The sequence below is a fragment of the Takifugu rubripes genome, chromosome 14 (genome assembly GCF_901000725.2).
Source record: "Takifugu rubripes chromosome 14, fTakRub1.2, whole genome shotgun sequence".
Classification (NCBI taxonomy): domain Eukaryota; kingdom Metazoa; phylum Chordata; class Actinopteri; order Tetraodontiformes; family Tetraodontidae; genus Takifugu; species Takifugu rubripes.
In genome coordinates this window covers 1,217,564-1,235,266 of record NC_042298.1, presented here as the reverse complement: position 1 = coordinate 1,235,266, position 17,703 = coordinate 1,217,564, and the positions used below count along the sequence as shown (strand labels likewise).

The 17,703-nt window shown below is 41.6% G+C and overlaps 3 protein-coding genes, 1 long non-coding RNA gene and 1 other non-coding gene across 6 annotated transcripts; 1 reads left to right on the top strand and 4 right to left on the bottom strand.

Annotated features, from left to right (window-relative positions):
* Positions 1–30: 30 nt before the first annotated feature.
* On the bottom strand, positions 31–4,742 carry ugl (ureidoglycolate lyase). Of its 2 annotated transcripts, none has more exons than XM_003977033.3 (15): positions 4,669–4,742; positions 3,637–3,780; positions 3,343–3,561; positions 3,114–3,204; positions 2,943–3,019; positions 2,745–2,855; positions 2,603–2,662; positions 2,294–2,450; positions 2,007–2,205; positions 1,778–1,856; positions 1,608–1,700; positions 1,457–1,529; positions 1,306–1,373; positions 897–1,021; positions 31–363 (listed from the first exon to the last, which is right to left on the bottom strand). In XM_003977033.3, exons 2-15 carry the CDS (start codon positions 3,751–3,753, stop codon positions 198–200), a joined length of 1,635 nt encoding a protein of 544 aa, XP_003977082.2. In that variant the 5' UTR covers positions 3,754–3,780; positions 4,669–4,742; the 3' UTR covers positions 31–197. The 2 variants fall into 2 exon arrangements, 1 of the variants encoding a protein (XP_003977082.2); XR_003890750.1 differs by having other exon boundaries at positions 231–363; positions 897–1,046.
* A 604-nt stretch (positions 4,743–5,346) lies between these two features.
* On the top strand, positions 5,347–9,994 carry LOC101075556 (tectonic-1-like). The gene is made up of 14 exons (XM_029847394.1): positions 5,347–5,649; positions 5,837–5,954; positions 6,048–6,181; positions 6,664–6,815; positions 7,126–7,228; positions 7,546–7,658; positions 7,742–7,762; positions 8,040–8,174; positions 8,312–8,437; positions 8,607–8,692; positions 8,801–8,938; positions 9,007–9,160; positions 9,529–9,660; positions 9,740–9,994. Exons 1-14 carry the CDS (start codon positions 5,364–5,366, stop codon positions 9,884–9,886), a joined length of 1,845 nt encoding a protein of 614 aa, XP_029703254.1. The 5' UTR covers positions 5,347–5,363; the 3' UTR covers positions 9,887–9,994.
* On the bottom strand, positions 9,384–13,659 carry hvcn1 (hydrogen voltage-gated channel 1). The gene is made up of 6 exons (XM_003977031.3): positions 13,516–13,659; positions 12,114–12,335; positions 11,622–11,726; positions 11,311–11,542; positions 10,470–10,582; positions 9,384–10,225 (listed from the first exon to the last, which is right to left on the bottom strand). The coding sequence occupies exons 2-6, from the start codon at positions 12,285–12,287 to the stop codon at positions 10,169–10,171; spliced, it is 681 nt and encodes a 226-aa protein (XP_003977080.1). The 5' UTR covers positions 12,288–12,335; positions 13,516–13,659; the 3' UTR covers positions 9,384–10,168.
* A 1,687-nt stretch (positions 13,660–15,346) lies between these two features.
* Positions 15,347–17,260, bottom strand: LOC105418503 (uncharacterized). Its single transcript, XR_965689.2, has 5 exons — positions 17,114–17,260; positions 16,819–16,899; positions 16,318–16,351; positions 16,088–16,142; positions 15,347–15,849 (listed from the first exon to the last, which is right to left on the bottom strand). It is a non-coding gene; the product is annotated as an uncharacterized lncRNA (long non-coding RNA).
* On the bottom strand, positions 16,209–16,279 carry LOC115252494 (small nucleolar RNA SNORD63). Its single transcript, XR_003890902.1, has one exon. It is a non-coding gene; the product is annotated as a small nucleolar RNA SNORD63 (small nucleolar RNA).
* Positions 17,261–17,703: the final 443 nt, after the last annotated feature.

Below are 17,703 nucleotides of genomic sequence, written 5' to 3'. Positions count from 1 at the left end.
TTTGAACAAATTACCCAAAGAGCAAAGATGAAGTTGGATACGTATGTATTTATTTATGAACATCACGTTCTCCAAACATTGATGTTGGTGGGAAATGGCCACTCGCAGTCGTGTTTCCACAACTGTTTCAGCAACGCTGGGATGCTCACCTGAACAACCAGTGTGTTGAAATGACAAACCAATGGTTCTAAAGACCTTCACAGTCTGGCCCGCTCCAGGTCCAGATCTTCCATTTGTCCACAGCGCTGAGAACTGAGGAAGGTGTGATCTTCACTCAAGTAAGTCGTGATGAACTCTGGGAAATCTCTCTTGTAGACCACCTCCAGGAACATGTCTGCAGCTGTGTGGAGCACCTGTTTGGCCCTGGAGCAGAGTGATGCTGGCATGTTCATGGAAGAATTCCAATGCATTTCATTTTGAATTGGAAGGTAAAAAATTTGTTGATTAAATTTTTTTAAAAAAATGTATAGAAGCCAATTTACATTTGAAATGAATTTAAATAAAAAGAAAAGCTTTATTATTTCATGGGCTACTATTTTCACACTGGTATCTTGTGTATCTTTGTAAAAATTTGCACACTTTTTGCACGTAAACATACTGTATGTACAAAATAACTAGGCAAAAATGTTCTCAACAGCAGCTATTTAGATTTAAACTTCCAAACTTTCAGAATTGTATTTTTTAAATAAAACCATTAACAAAAATAAACCAAGATGGCTTTTTTTTTTTAACTAAAATGAATATATGAAATTCAAAAATTACATATTTAAAGTCATTTAACTGTTAAAACTTCAATATTCAATTTTCTTAAATACACATAATGGAAGTCTGTGTGTGTGTGTGTGTGTGTGTGTGTGTGTGTGTGTGTGTGTGTGTGTGTGTGTGTGTCTTCTCACCTGGCTGAGTGACAGACCGGCCTCAGCTCCACCATGACCTCCATGGTGAGGTCATTCACCAGCCTCCTGCTGACCACCCGGTGATCCTCCTCCAGTCGAGTCTGATGTCGAACCCACTGCCACACCTGAAATCACCGGGGATGATTCCAGCTGTGTGTTCCAACGATCTTCTCAGTGTGTAACTCCAGGATTAATGCCAATCTTAACTCCACCTCAGTGCATGTTGTATTTCAGGGTTATGTTTTGCATTCAGCAGTTTTCCCATTGAAAACGCAAAATCGGTCGTTAAATCAGGTGGTGAACATGGCACCATGCCTCCAATGAAGTGTCCAGGCCCAGTCTACACTGATATGGGTTCTAGTCCCATTGTTGTAGCGGTGATCTGTAGTGAATCCAGGTCTTGACCTACCTGAGATCTGGAAATCTCTGCTGTGGCTGAATCTTCCACCTGGCCTTTGTAGAAAAAGTGTCCATGACCTGGGAAACAAAGCCAGGCTTGACCGTTTTTATTTTCTGCTCTCAAAGTTAAGAAGATTAAGTACGCGTGCACAGTTGCACACCTGATAACCAGGCATTGATAAAAAGGACACCGACTGCAATGTTGTGCTTCAGGCCATGAAGAGTTACTCCACCCTAGAGATGAGGGACAAGCAGGAATTGAATGTTTAATGTACAAAAATCCATGTTAACGTCCGGTTGACAGTGACCGACCGAAGGCATGGACAGAAGGTCATCGGCTGTTATCGTGACATCACACCGAAGCTGGTTGAGCTGGTTGTCTCCTTGAGAGTGGAGTCTGAAGAGCTACATGTAAAGAGATGACGTGACTGTTTCGGCCGCTCTGTGCTGTAATAATGTGCACAACTCAATCCAGTGCTTACTTTCTGCATGGGCTCAATCAGGTTCAGGTCATACACCATGAAACCGTCCACGCCGGCCTTGATCTCCAGCAGCTTCAGCCTGCCATCAGAAAAAAACGCAATAATAAGAGTCCAACTTTAAAATCTATCAATGAGTCATGAGAATGATCAGAACTATGATTTATCTGTTTTTACTTCTTCCCAAACGTAAAATCAGTCTTTCAGTCTGCTGGGTAAATGCTGCTCTGACCTTGTGACGGTGCTCAACACTCTTCTGTAGGAGTCAGAATGTGTGTTCTGGGGCAGCAGTAGAGCGGCCATGCCTCCCGTGGCCAACGCACCCCTGCGATGACATGTCTGAACCAAGAGGTCCATGTAGCTGCGCAGAAAACGCTTCTCCATGTTGACATATTTGCTGCGGTCAGGCAGCAAGAAGTCTCGTCTGTGACCTGAAAGACAAAAAGCAGGTCATAAATGTTTTCCATTTAGCCCCCATTTTTGTATTCTTTTGCTCAGCTCTTGCGGAGCAGCACTTACCAAACTTGTTCACAAAAGAGGCAGAGTAATCCCAGATGCCACAGTTGAGTCCTGCTGAATGTTCCCGCAGCTCATAGAGAATCTCCTCCATCTCAAAAGCGGCTAAAACATTTTCAATCAGCACTGTTGCTTTGATACATCCCAGCGGCAGGCCCAGCTAACCACGCAAATCCGTCAAGGAGTCAACCGAGAGAAGAGGAAGAGGAACTGCAACTTTTAAACTGGCTTCAGCAAAAGATGGATGTAACACAAATACTGGAGACTATCACAGTTGCTTCATATCAGAGCAGAGCTGTTGTGTCTACAGACCTTTTGTTGTGTCCACACAAATATCTTATTCCACAGTCTGGCCTCCAGGATACTCTCAACCTGCTCATTGAGAAAAGAGCATTTTAAATGGATTGTTCGACGGACAGTGAGGGAGGAGAGAGAGCAAGGGAGGAAACGTTACTTTTGACAGGTAGAAAAAAGGGCCGCTCTCGTTTTCTAACAAGATCTTCCCACAGTGAAACATAAGAAGTCCAAAGTCAAAAAGAGGACCAGGAACCTTCTTTCCCTCCACCTGAAACATGGAACAAAAGGCTTCAAGGTTAGCTGACACGCTTCTGATAGACCTTATACTACTGTCTGTCCGTCCGTTTTAGACTACCATCATGTTGTTTTCAACCATGTTCCAGGCACGAGGACGGAGCATCAGCACTGGGCCCTGAGATATATGTGGAACATCTGTTGTGAGACATTCATATTAGTTACTTCAAACATCTAAAGGAAGTCCTTAATGGCACTGCAGCAGGTATGAAGTGCAGAATAAAGTTCTTACTGGGCAGCTGGTTCAGAACTGCCTTCAGCACATTATGAATTCCTTTAATCTGGTTGTGATATGTTGGACAGTTCCCATCATCAAAGTCCACCTGGGAATAAGTCCAGAGGATTTTATCATATATGCACAAAAGCTACTATCTATCAGAATCAGTGTCATGTTAAGTGTTTATGGAACAATCATCATCATCAGAGAGTGAGTCTATACAGTAGTCCAGAAGTGTCACTACCTGTATGCCTTCTGCTGGGGTCTGAAGAGCTTTAATGAAGCGCTCTGTGTCACAGGGAGCCAGATCCCCGATATCTACATGCCTTCTCTGGAGCCGTGGGGGGACGGGTTTCACCCTCCAGTCGGGGTCGCTCCTGATATGGGCGCTACTCTCCAGAAAATCAGGCAGCTCACCTGACAGGTCGATGTGGGCCTTTCTGGACACTCGTTGCCGCAGGACCTGAGCAGGATATAACAGGATTATATAACAGGATCCAATAAAAGGTTTTCTTTATAAATAGATATATTTTCTCACCTGATCAACCTCCTTGTCAAATGTGGAGACCAGTTCATATAGGAATTGGAGAGAGTCAGAGGTGAAAAGTGCCTCATACTCAGCTGTCAGGTCTGATGGAGGAGGAGACAGCTCCATGGCAACCAAGCCTTTATCAAGGTTAACCTGATTAGACAGACAGACAGACAGATAGATAGATAGATAGACAGATAGACAGATAGATAGATAGATAGACAGATAGACAGATAGATAGATAGATAGACAGATAGACAGATAGACAGATAGATAGACAGATAGATAGACAGATAGATTACTTTATTTCAAACATCTAAAAAGCAACATAATCAAACTAATAATACACAATGGTCAGACATAAACAATATTAAATATGAAATTAAAAAACTACATAAAGTTCAGCGTGAACAGGAAATGACACATTCAGCACATCTGTTTCACATCAGCTTGGTGAATAGTGAACTCCTTTACTTGAGTAAAATCTGGAGTGCTTTTGAGACTTCCACCACAGATTTTCTAATGGTGTACTTTTACTTCATTGATGTGAGAACTGTTGTGTGACTGTGGTTCAAAATCAGTGGAAGTGTCATTCGTTGCAAAAAATACCTTGGTAGACTTGGTGGACAGAGGAACTAAATATTTTCTAGAAATTCAAAGAAATCAGAGATTTGTTTGATTTCAGATGTGCTACTGACACTTTTTTCCCCACATGGTCCACTGCTTAGTCCTGTACTGTTTTCACCACATATATACTTATATATCATGTAGCATTTGCACCCTAACAATTATATTAAGACTAAAAGAATTGTAGGAATTGTCTGCTTTAGATCCATCCCAAATAAGCATAAATAGCTTCTGAGTATTGTTCAAACCAGCTTCCAGAAAGCTGTCGAGGCAAAGAAGTATTTTAAGCACTACAGGTTGTTCAAAGTCATTTGAGCTTTTCCACCTTCTTGTCTTCCTGTCACCTATGGCAAACTTTCTTTACAGTTTGTAAGTCATTTCAGCAGAAAGCTAAAGTATAACGATGATACTCACAGAGATGATGACAAGTGCTCATTGGACCATAATGAACTTTGGTTCTAGGTTCTTGCATGTCATGTAGAACAAATGTTTGTGAGTCTAAAGTCCAATTGTTTCTGTTCTGGACACGAGTCATTAGCAATGTCAATGAATACCATTGTTCCCCAATCAGCAGCCATATTGTCACATTTAGAGTTATTTCATTCTGTACAGTATATGCTTTTTAGTAGGATACGCATATACTGCACAGAATGAAATAACCCTAAATGTGACAATATGCATGGAGAAGTCTGCTGTAATACCTAACTTTAAGGGTTTATTTTTAAAACTGTCTACCTGTTGCTCTTATTCTTAAACAGAAGAAGCTAAAAGCTGACTGATTTTTCATATGAGTTTGTTTTGAAATTAAAGTCTTTTGCTGAGAACTTTGCTTTTGAATATAAGGAAATTACAATAAATACTGATATTATTGACTGATTAACAAACAGCGGCAACTAAAACTTGACTGAACTGCAATTTGAAAATAGTTAAAAAATAGAGAGGTGAGCTCCAACTAAAGAAAGAATCCTACATAATTTCAGCGATGTATGTATATTCTGTATATTACAGGACCGGACAGCAGGTGGCAGTGTCGGGCTCTGTCGTTGCTTTTAGCCAGGCTGAACGATAGAAGAAGAAAGGAAGATCACCATAGCAACAGTCCAACAAAGATGGCGGCTAAATTCAGGACCAGGGTACCTTGGTTTTCTTTGAACTGCTTTAGTTCATTCGTTTATATACTCGTATTTACTCTCACAGATTCATTAGAAGATGCACCGTCCCTTATGTCGAACGTGACACTGTTTGGTGATTCGAACGTAACTACTAACGACACGGATGATTATGCGGAACCTGCGTCCACAACACCACCACCGGACTACAGCAGTACTCTACAACCGAGTCTGAGCTCCGGACCGCTGCCTCTGTCCGCTCGCCTGCCTGCACCAGCCACTAATGGTAAAACCTCTTAAACACCTAAAGTGTTAAAAAAATGGCAACTTTTTGATTCTAAAAAAATGGCACATTTAACTGAAGATATCATGACACATTTATTCTGCTCCCTTTCGTCTTTTATCCCCATTTTTAGTACAGAATAGACTATATTTTAGTACTTCTTGAAGCCCAGACTGCGTGTTTCTTTCAGTTGCTGACATCTGTCCTTGTGATGAGCAGAGAGACGTGTGTGACAGCAACTGCTGCTGTGACACAGCCTGTGGCGACCACGTTGCCTTGTTCACCGGCTGCTCGGTCACCTCTGTTGGGTAAGACCCAATAATCGCCAACTGATTATTTAATCACCCCAAGTTTTTTAAAAAAAGCATCCTTTTTGATTTGCACATGTACCTATTTCTTAGTGGCAACAAGCAGTTGTGCGGTCGGGAGGTTGCATCGTACTCTTTAGCCAGCACAATAGATGGATATTCCACACTCCAGTCCTCCGTCCAGAGGGAGAGTCACACTGGTGTCTTCTGCATTCAGTCGCAGAATGGTGAGTTGTTTACAAGTGAAACATCATTTATCACGTGGTTATTTGCAGTTTACCTTTGTGAAGCGATAACTAAGTCCATCCCTTTAGATTGTGTTCTCTGTCATAATATAGTCCAGCCTGAAGCTCCCTCTGTGGCCAGTTTGCTATGATGTTATATAGGGTAAAGTGTTTCACATAGAGTTGACATTAATGTTTTTTTTTGTTATTGTAGTCAAGATATTTGATAAGTTAGTATCCACATTTGGTTAAAAATCTTCAGTGTGTTTTGCTTTTAGGTTTTAGAGACTGTATGTGTGTATATGCAGCATGCGTGCTTATATTTCAGAATCTGATCCATCATTAAGAGGTGAATAAATGTTAACATTAGCTGTTAATACTTTGTGGCTGACTTGAACTTAACGTTCACGTGTTTTATGTGAGAAAACACGTGCTCGTCATCCCTCTTCTCGGACTCTGATCGGCTGACTCTTCGCTCTGTCCAGGTGTCGATGGCTTATCGCACCCGTCTCCTGCTCTTCCTACTGACGACAACTTTGACTCACTCTTTCAACAGTCTACCAGATTTATTTTCAGCTCAGAAGAAAATGGTGGTCAGGTGTCCACTTCAGAGGACCCAGCCTTTTCTGGATATCGGGTGTGTCTTTATGTTAAAGAAGTAATTATTAGATTTATTATTATTGTGGAGTATTTCAAAATATCCGCTGTACGAGTGCCTTCAGATGGGGTATATTCACATTCTGCTGAGGAGTGTGGCGTTGGACGAACCTAGATTATGTTGAATTTTTACAGCCAGGAGAAAACAAAAGAACAATAAATGCCAAATTAGCAATGCCTGTTAGTGTCATTATGGTGTTCATTTAGAATATAATGTCCTCACAATTTGTTTTGGTGTCTGTTTCCTTTAGTAATTGTGTTCAATCTGTGCTCATGGCTTTTCTTTTCAGTATGGGGATGTGCTGGGGACCAGAGAAGAGAGTGGAGAGAGAGGGCGGCTCTGGCTGCCAGCTCCCAGTGTGAGTGCGCGCTGTGTGGATACGAACCCTGCAGGTAACTGGGGTTCATTGTATAAAGGAACTCGACAAGGATGTCTTGTATATGTATGCTTTCACTAACTGTAACTGGGTCCTGACAGCAGTAATTTCAGTAGGGAAATCCAGATTTTTATGACCGGCTGTGGAACAAGATGAGCGAGATATACGCGCGCGCGCGTGTGTGTATGTGATATATTTGGGTTTATGATGTATCTGTCTGTTGCTCTTCTCTTTCTGTCCTTCCCTCTTGCTCCATCTCCCCTTCTCCTCATCTGGCCATCAGCAGGAGGGTCACATATTTGTAGTTACTTTTGCTTGTCATTGTCTCCAAAGCATTCCTAATGGATCAGAGCAGTCGGTGTACCCGGCCTGTGGTCCTGGAGAGCGACTGCAGCACTCTGCCGACCCTCAACATGGACTCCTACACCAGTATTCAAGTGTTAGCTGTGAGTCCTGCATCTGCACTGGAAAAGCTCCAACATTGGCTCCTAATATTCAGTAAATTAATCAAGTCTTTTCCACTCAATAGGGGAAGAATGACAATGCATCAGTAAGTAAGATTTCCCTATCTACGTGTTGAAACTGTCCTTTTGTTTAAACAAACAGTGGCAGACTTGTTGGTTTTGGCAACACGGTAATTAGGACTATTGTCAGGCTCATCGTTTGCAAGGTATGAAAGTATCTGCTGCATTTAGTTTGCCAGCCGTGGTTAATGAATCAATCTGTCTCTTTTAATGTTCCATTTCATACATCTATGCTAGAGGTAGTTTGGGTGTAATAGCAGATGGTGTCAACGGTAAATGTCATGTTTTTAATGTTTGCTGGAGGTTGTTCCAATGGAGATAAGCTCAATCATCCTCCAGTCTGTGGAAGGGACTCAGACCGAACTCATGATGACAGCTGGAAAAGATCTCCGCCCTGTCCTCCTGAATCCGTCACTATGTGCTAATGTGGTGCTCAAGGTGAGAACCTCAATAAAATCCCTCAATATGTGGTATTATTTTAGTTTTCAGGCCAGTGCGCTTTCAGTTTTATTATATCCTCATTAACTGAAACAGACAAGATGACACAAATACAAATTGTTCTTTTGTCTTTTTAGGTTGCCTACCTGATGAAATACACCCCAGCTGGGGAAATAGTGAGCGTGGCGCTGTCTCTAGTGATCGGATTTGTCCATGAAACAGCTCTGCCTTTGCAACAGGAGTTTCAGATTGCATTTGTCCAGGTAAGTACAAACAGAGCTACACATACACAACTTGGTTTGGTCATGTGACTCTGTGTTGACATGTTTACACAAACTCATAACTTCTCTTTACAAAACCTTTGCATTGTTGAACTCAACATTCTGTTTATGAACTTGACAGGAGTTGTGTATCTCTGTTTGACTCTTTAAGGATGAGGATGAGGCGACTGTTCACTACAGTGGAAATCCAGGATATGTGATTGGACTTCCTCTTGTCTCAGGAACCAGAACCGCCGAATATCCATATGCACATTAATTTTTAGCTCAGATATTAGGAGGAATTGTGATGTAAAGGATTCTTGCTTCTGCCGTGTGTTGATGCTTGTCCTTAACAATCGTCTTCACTGGGATTGTTAGAAGTCTCAATCCCAGAGACACCTTGTCTGTGCTCTCCAGTAGTGAGAACCAGGATTGTCTCCAGGACCCACATCAGCGTTCACCCATCCTGTTCGGTGTTGACTTTGTGTCTGGCTGCTCCTTACGGTGAGACCTGCTCACACTCTCATTTCTCTCTAGATGCTGTTTCCTTTGTATCTCTTTTGTCTCTGCAGAATGGAGGAAGTTGCCAACTGCTCCCTGGTCTCACAAACTATGTTAAGTGTTCTGAGAGGTTCAAACTATCCCCAGTATGTAGCTTCCTTTGGAAACTCCCCGTTAGAGAATCCTTTTGACTGGCTGCCTGTCACGAGCAACTTCAATCCCGGGGTAAGAAAGACCTTATGTCCTCAAAATATCTACTTTCTTTCAATTTCGGCATCAGTTTCTTGCAAAAAAATATAACCATGACACTTGGATTTTTTTAAATCTAAAAATCAAAGTGCACACACCTTGGTGGGTGTTAATACCAATAATTTGAGACCATAATCAAGCACAATAGAGACATTTATGTGTTTTTGCATGAGCAGAACACAAGAAAGCTTTCCAGACACACCAAAATACTCATTTTACTTTTGTAAAATAAAAATGTTCATTGTATCAACAAAAAAAGTGATAAACATTAAAATATAGTTCAAACATACATTCATTTGAAATAATCAACAGCCATAATTTACCAGTTTGTTCACGATTGACAGGAAACACAGAGCTGCAGCATCCCAGTATCATTTCAATTAGAAATCCAGTGGACCAATTATGGGTCCCTGGTGAACCCCCAGGCTCAGCTTGTAAGCATCAAGGAAGTGATACAAACCAACAAGAGCAGTTTGGTAAGACAGATTCCACAGATTGTAGCAGACAATGTGCAGCTTTGGCGTGATGACTGATGTCCCGTGGCGCGTTTCTTAGGCCTCGTTATCAGGAGGCAGCAACATCCTGCCCATCACCAGCTCGGTGTCTTTTGTAGCCGTCGGCGCTGCCGCTTCTCCTGGTTACAGAGCGATGCCCACCATCAACGCCAAACTGCCTGCTGACTTCTTCTTTCCTTTTGTCTAAACACTGTTCTTGTTACCAGTTACTGTATATAATGTGCATATTGTATATAAGATTTTTGTGTGACTCTTTTTTCATGGAATGTTGAATTAAAAAGACATTATTTTTTCACACCCTGAGCATTTTCACATTATTATACAGATGCAAATTCACTGATGCACAAGTTATCATTCTGTGGAGTTATTATACAAGCACTTATGTGACATGATTATCTAAAAGTACAACAAAAATCTCATGATGAAGGCGGTATACTGGAGCTGGGAGGACTCGCTCCCTAGCAAGGAGCTAGAATTCTATGCTATGCTTCTTGAGGAGGGCTTGAAGCCTCTGCTTCTCTTGTTCCTGTAAAAGATGAGGTGTAAAAAATATTAGTCTGCATTCATAGCGGAAATAACTACACGAGTGATGAGGACACCTAAAGGTTAACACATGTTTGAGCACATTCTTTCAACACCCAGTCAGACATTAGCTACATAAAGCACAATCCACGATCGTCAAACAGTTTTTATTTCTTGATTTCATCGTAGCGAGCTTTAGCTTTTGCTAATGTAATGGTAAAGTCTTCATTTTCTGTGCAAGGACTCACCAACTTGTCGGCGAGTTCCTGAAGCTCTGTGACTCTCTGAACCAGGTGGTCGTAACTTTCCTTTAGTTTGTGCAGCTTCTGTTGTTCTCTTGTCTTCACGGACACCAGGATACCTGCAGTGGCCCAAATTAGGATGGTAATTGGAAAAAAGTCCATTAAAAATGTCACAGCTTTCTTTTCTCACTCAAAATGATCATTTACTGAACTAAGTAAATCTTAGGAGTGCCTTATAATGCCCTTTTCAGGCATGGCTCATTTGAGGTGGAATAACAGATGCTGCTGGGCAACATTCCAAGAGGCCATGGCCAGATTCTGGTCAGTCACATTGACTGAAACTTTCATTTAAATGTTCACCAGATGGGTGCTGCTTTTCCACAAATCTATCACTATTATCATCCTCCTGACAATTCAACTTGTTACATAGTTCTCATGTTCAACACCCCAGTGACAGTGATTAGAAACAAACACCATGGCCTGGGACAGTAGGCAGATGTCCAGATTATATGAATAAAAGCTTTTTAAAACTATTTTTGTATCTCTTCAAAAGGGGATGTTGAACAGTTGAAAACAAATCTTCAAGCTAGCGTCACGTTGCTGAAGAAATGGCTCTGTTTGGATGTAATCAATTCAGTCAAAAGATATTTTAAATCCATGTAATATATGAAATGATGGCGCCAAGTGAATTTGCCTGCTTTATGGGCTCCGCATGCATCCAAGCTGGGTCATTTCATACCTGGGAAAGTATTATTGGCAGAATGTACAACTGAGCAGCACAAAAAAACCCAACTAGAATTGTATTTTTTTACTGTTTTAAAGTGGCTCACAGGTGAGTGTTACTGACCATTGATGATTCTTGCCACCCTCCACAGTCTGAGCAGGATGAGAAGACCTATCCCATCAAATGCGTCTTCACGGAAGATGAAAGCAACATCCAGCACGAAGGAAACGACCACCACCAAACCATCAAATACCTCGAACTTGTGATCGAAAAACTCCTTGCGGAAAGCAAAAAGCTTTCCAACCAGTTCCACCACGAAAAACGTCACAAGAGCCAAGCTCAGGTAATGAAACACCTGCAACAAAGTGTCGTTAAAGTGGCAGGATGATAAACTCAGAGGGTGTTTGGAGTGAACGGACAAATCTGTGTCTCACCTCAGGAATCACATTGCCATGATCCAGCTTTATAATAGACAGATCAAGGAGCAGCTCCACGAGAACAAAGATGGCATCCAAGATCACCAAACACACCACCAAAACCTGGAAGCAATGTCACACAATCAGGAGGAGGAAACTCTTGGTCTGATTGGTCAATCAAGGAAGCTAGTGTCTGCGCTCTGGTGGAGGATTTTCACACTCACTAATTTACATCAGTCTGTGATGTTGCTGCAGCAGCTTCCTTTTTACATACAAACTTCTCTTTTATTGCTTTTAACCTCTTTCCAAACGATAGAGCTGACACCTCTTCTAGGGTGGTCTATGGTGACTGGATTTTAGGTTATCCTCAACCATCTGTAGCTTCTGCTAACCTGTGTTTTGGTGTTTTGGATTGGATTTTTTTTTAAAAGAAAGAGCTCTTACACTGAGAGACCTCTTACAACTCAAAAGATGTCTGAGCAATATAAGAGGGAGATCATGTTGGTATACCTGGAAGCGATCAGAGCAATAGAGCCATTTTAGAGATTCCCTGAAGGTTCGTGCCGTTGAGTATTGGCCAGTTGCGGAACTCAGCTCCTCGCTGTTCACATGCAGCTCTTCCTCCTCCAGTTGGGCTGGCTGCTCATCACCCACTGTCGTAAAAAACCTCAGGTATTGGGCCATGATGAAGACCTCTGAGATACGAGTGGCCCCACCACAGCGAGGCAGCTCCTGAAAACCATGTTGATATGGATTTCATATTTGTCGTGCTGTATATTTAGTATTTTAAACATTTTTTATATTGAAATGATCCATTAAAATCTATGACAACATCCTACCACAACAGTTGTGTTGCCAAAGACCCACAACAAAGCTTACAAAGAATCCTGCATGAATAACTTGCACATATATTGATGTTTTGTCATATAAGTAATTGTTGAACTAGATGATGTGTAATGACACCCTGACATTGCTTTTAAATATCATGCGACTTGATTCAGGCATGACAATAAAACCATGATATTTTTTTTCACACAGTGAGAAACAAGTGATCAGTGATGCATCTTAAGCAGGAACACTTCCTGATTCTCAGGTACAGCTCGACTTCTATAGAAAGTAAAGCTCCAAAATTGTCGATTATTATTGTTGATAGCAGGAGAAGGAGTCAAAGGTTGAAATTAGAAGAGGACTATTGCCATAAGTGATAAATTAGCAACAATACTGTATTTACTTAAGACCCCAGTAATCTGGCTCAGAATGATGCAAAGGTAAATAATTGGATTTTGAATTGTAATACTTCTTTTTTAAAATGTCTTTACCTTCCAGTCTTTTGGGGTTTTTCAGTGTATACCTCCTTTGGTTAAAGTAGGTCTGTGCAATTTGGATATTTGTACACGACTGTTGTAAATCCGAAGAATGAAAAATGTTGGACTGCAGTTAAGATTTCTCTCTCTCTCTCAATCTAGAACATCCGGGGCACCATCAGCTGGCCAGATTTCACCAGCTTCCTTCTTCTTTTTAAAGTTTTGCATAGCAAACTAAAAAAAGCAAACTGGGGAGGGGAGCAGGGAGCCCCCATCCCAATATAAGAACAGCAAAACGGCAAAGTAAACCTCAGCAGTAGAGAAAACACACAAAAGTCGAATTATACACATGTTCAACAACAAAAACGATCTCCAAATTAAAAGATAGAAAAGACTGAAAGTCGAGAAATGATCTAAATTAAGATTATGAAAGCATGGCTTCGTTTTCCAGTTAGGAGGGCAGGGTGCTGCAGAACCTCGTGATGAAAACATCCGCCAAGCTTGGTTCGTTTTTGCAAAGCAAGCAATTTTTTTATGGCCGAGTTGAGCTTCACAAGAGAAAATCATTGACTTCTGCAGCCGCTGCGCACCAGCGCGGGGGGACTTACCTCCGCTCTGAGCGATGTCGTGGAGACTTTCTGGAGACCCAAGAAGTTAACACAGCAAAGAAAAATGATAAAATTAAAAAACTCCGCCTTCAAAGCAGCAACCAACCCCCGACCTGCAGCGTGTGCGCGCAGCCTCCTCCTCTGAACACGTCACATAGGTTCTTTAACAGCCATCCGCGTACCCAGTGGTACAGGGCGGAGAGGCTGTCAAACATTAAAACTGTATAAAAGAATGCATTTGTCCATTGTAGTACTTCCAATGATGTGGAGATGCTGTTAGTGTGGGAAATGTAACGTCTCAGAAAATGGGAATATTGTCAGAAAGCTCTATATTGAGTAGGGGGAGCAGATCTGAGTTTGGGAAAAAAATGCGTTCGGAAGTCGGAATTTTCATCCGGAACACCCTCCGAGGTCGGATTTCCGATTGGGAAAGTGGGAGATTTCTCACTCCAGCCGAGTTATTTTTAAAGATGGCCCCGAGTGTGGACAGGGGAGCCTTCAGCGAGGGAGGGGCTCCATCATGAGCGACGCAGACAAACGCAACATAATTTTGACCATCCTCTAGTAGAATAAAATCCCGGACGACTTCGAAATTCCTTCGAAAGTGGATGCAAATGATTCCTGGGCCTTTAACTGGTCTCAGTCTGGTTCAGAAGGCTACACAAGAAAGTTGTCTAGAAGATGAGCACAGGATCTGGAGCAAGAGTGGAGATGCCCAAATTCCAAGCTGCTAGAGTTCCAGCGTAAAGTTTCTTTGTCAGTAATGGGGAACCATGTCATCTGCTGATGTTGCTGTGCTGTTTTTTGTCGTCCCCCCATTATTTATCAGATCCAACATCAGTGCAGCATCTACAAGGAGATTTCAGGGCACTACATGGCTGCTTCTGTTAACCAGCTTTATAAAGATGCTGGTTTCATTTTCCAGCAGCACCTGACCAAAAAGTACCAGTTTAAGGACCATGGTACTTCTCAGCTTGATTGACCAGCAAAGTCCTCTCACCCACATCACACAGGGAACTAACGGCTGATGTGAAATGGAACAAGACACCTGAGCAACAGAGAAAAGCTGAAAGTCTATCAGAGAAACTTGCCTCCATAACCATAACACGCCTCCCTTGCCACAGCCAGTATCATGGTCAGCACCTGAGCCCCAGCGGTTGACCACATTAAAAAAAGCACGCTGGTAGCACAAGAGGTGCCGAGACACTTTCAGAGCACTGACGAGGTCTCCATGAACTGCCTGGGGCAGCTTATACAGTCACTTGATTGTGCATGTGTTCATTTTAGGAATCTTGTGAGTAAAAACTCAGTGTAAATAAACAAACACTCATCAGATTGACAAAAATATGCTACTTCATGTAAAGTAGCATATTTGAGCAAATATGGAGTGCTGTACCTATTCGTGGTTTTCAGTCAATTCCACTACTGTGATCAAACATTACTCAATATACACAACACAGTCCTGGATCGTGAATCTTTCAGATATTAAAATTTGGTTTAAGGTTAGGCCCAGGGTCTCCCAACATTGTTTTGCCAGAGGATGAGCTTTTAAGCTTTCATTTTAGGTCAGTTGCCTTGATGTCAGTTTGCTCTTAACTACCAAATAAGACTAAAATCTTCAGTAGATAAATCCAAATAGGCATCTATGAATATCGGAATCATGATTTTAAACATGCCAAGACCAATGATCTATGACCACCCTATAATCTTGTGCTCAAAGCATGATTGAAACAGTTAACCATGCAATTGAAAGCCAGTTTTCACTTCATTTCTGCTAAAGGTTTAGTCATTTACAAATAAAGTGGTCAAAATGAGAAAACCAATAAGCACATTTGCAGTTTCACAACTGTCTTCAAATCTAATTTTATTAGATTCCTTTGCAATAGTTCAGATAAACCCATTTCATTCACGTAATGGCTCAATCGAGGATAAAACATTGATCAGTCCTCTAAAACAATGCATGTGAACTGCCTCCAAGCAACGAGAGTATCCATTCATCATCTTTACACTGCAAATCAGACGCTACATGGAACGTCTGTTACATGACATAAAAATGCAACCCCAATAATCAGATCGTTTTAATCGAAATGTGGAAAACTGGAAACTCTGGTTTACATCTTTCAGTCGTAATACCGATTTCTTTGCTTTTAAAACATTTGGTCTCATTTTTGAGTCTCTTCGCTCCAGATGTGGGGCAGCTGTGCACCTCAGACAACATGCACATCTAGGAGAACTGCCTTCATCTACCAATGTCACATTGTGATATTGATTTCATCATCTGAATAATCTGATGATCCCAGAGCTCCTCAGTCTCCTGATCTGGACTCAGTGCATCTGCAGGTACACAACAGAAAAGTAGCATTAGACAGGTCAGGGAAAGCTAACCTGACGAGACATTGAAGTGTTTCAGGTCTTGAGTCAGGATCTGGTGAGTAGTTTTCACTAAAACCTGTGCCAAAGTCCTGAATTTCTCTTCCAATACCAGATTCCAGAGCAGAGACAAAGCATCTGCCATGGTAGTACACGATTGGTTCGAAACACTGCTGTAAAACGGTTGCTCTTGCACACATACCTCAGCTTCACATCCCTGCATGTGGGTGGTGCTCACGGCAGACAGCTGCTTCCCCCTGCAGATGTGTAGAAATTACATTAGTCAACTACAATAACCAGCGGTTCCATCACCCAACAGTTACTATGCTCAGGGTTTCAATGTCACCACAGTTTTTGTCTGCATGATGTGTTATATTTTTAGTCATCACTGCATTAAAGATGTTAAGACACAATTAGTCTCGTAATACTCACCATCATTGTAACATGACTGGGAGGGCTGCAAAGGCTTCATAAAAACACAAAAATGAAAGATCAGATCAAGAATTTAATGCATGTCTAATATTCAAGTGGTGTCATCTCAAAGAGCAACATAGACAGCAGTTGATAGTAAAAATCAGATGCCAAGCTTCATTACCAAATTGTGGCCAAAGACAGATAAGCCCGATTGTTAGCAGATAAAAGCCAATTGTGCAGCCCTGTACTAGGCCTGTTCTGCTGTTGGCTCAGGACAGGCCACTCTCACTGGGCTAAACTCTGCAGCGGCTCAGCAGCAGCACACTCTAGGACAGAGTCTGCACAGCCGAGCTCGGATACAGAGCATTTCTCTACCAGCACTGTAACACTGAGCCAGACACATGACCTGGACAGCTGACTTAGGGCTGGGGGTCTGGGTACCTCATGGGTAGCCAACTCATCGTCTCCTCGCAAATTGAAATAGCCCAATTTTGAGATCTATAGATATATATTTTTTACCTCTAATAGTAAGAGTAAAGCATGATGGCGAAAATCTCATCACAGCTCTTCATCTCACGTTTCTTCTGCAGACCATTGGTTCTATAAAGATAACATTGGTTAGAATCAAGATCTCTTCATTTCTAACACATCGGTAACAACCTTGCATAAACGCGGATCCATTCTTTCCAACTGCATGTTCTGTTTCGTTATAGCCAGTCGTGAATACTTAATGCAAACAATAAACTTTCTTTCTTCAGCAATCGTAACGCACATTTAGGAGTCATTAACTTCTTGAAAGATACTAGAAACTTACGATTGCTCTTAAGATGCAAGCAGTGTCCACGAGCCACATGGTTACCGTAGCACGAGAGAACAAGCGGAAGCCACGCAAACACTTAAGTAGCCTAATGTCGCACTGAATTATGGGAAAGGATGCTTCTTCTTCTTCTTTTCTTCTTGTGGTTCTTCTTCTACAGCAACTTATTTTTCTGTATTCAGTCCGAAAAACACGCACTTGCTTGCTGTGTCCGAAACCACACTCGTTACCTATTCACCACTCACTACATAGGCGAGTTAGCTTGAGTGAACGATATACCGGTAGTGCACTGAATTTGAAGTTCTAGTACTACAGCGCATGTTAATGACATCATAGCATCGCATAATAATTACGAGCCCGGTAGCCAGCAAAAACGCTCAGGTCCATTTAATTATTTTAACCTATCAATAAAACCAACGCATTCAGCGGTCCATTGTTTATTGATACACAAGTTCCCCTTTAATTAACTTTATGTTAATAAATAAATATAAAGAGTAAAAAAATAAAATTAAAAATAATTTCTGATTAATAAAATAAATAATATAGAGTGACATTTTCGCGCCATGATGTGATGGTACATTCTCAAG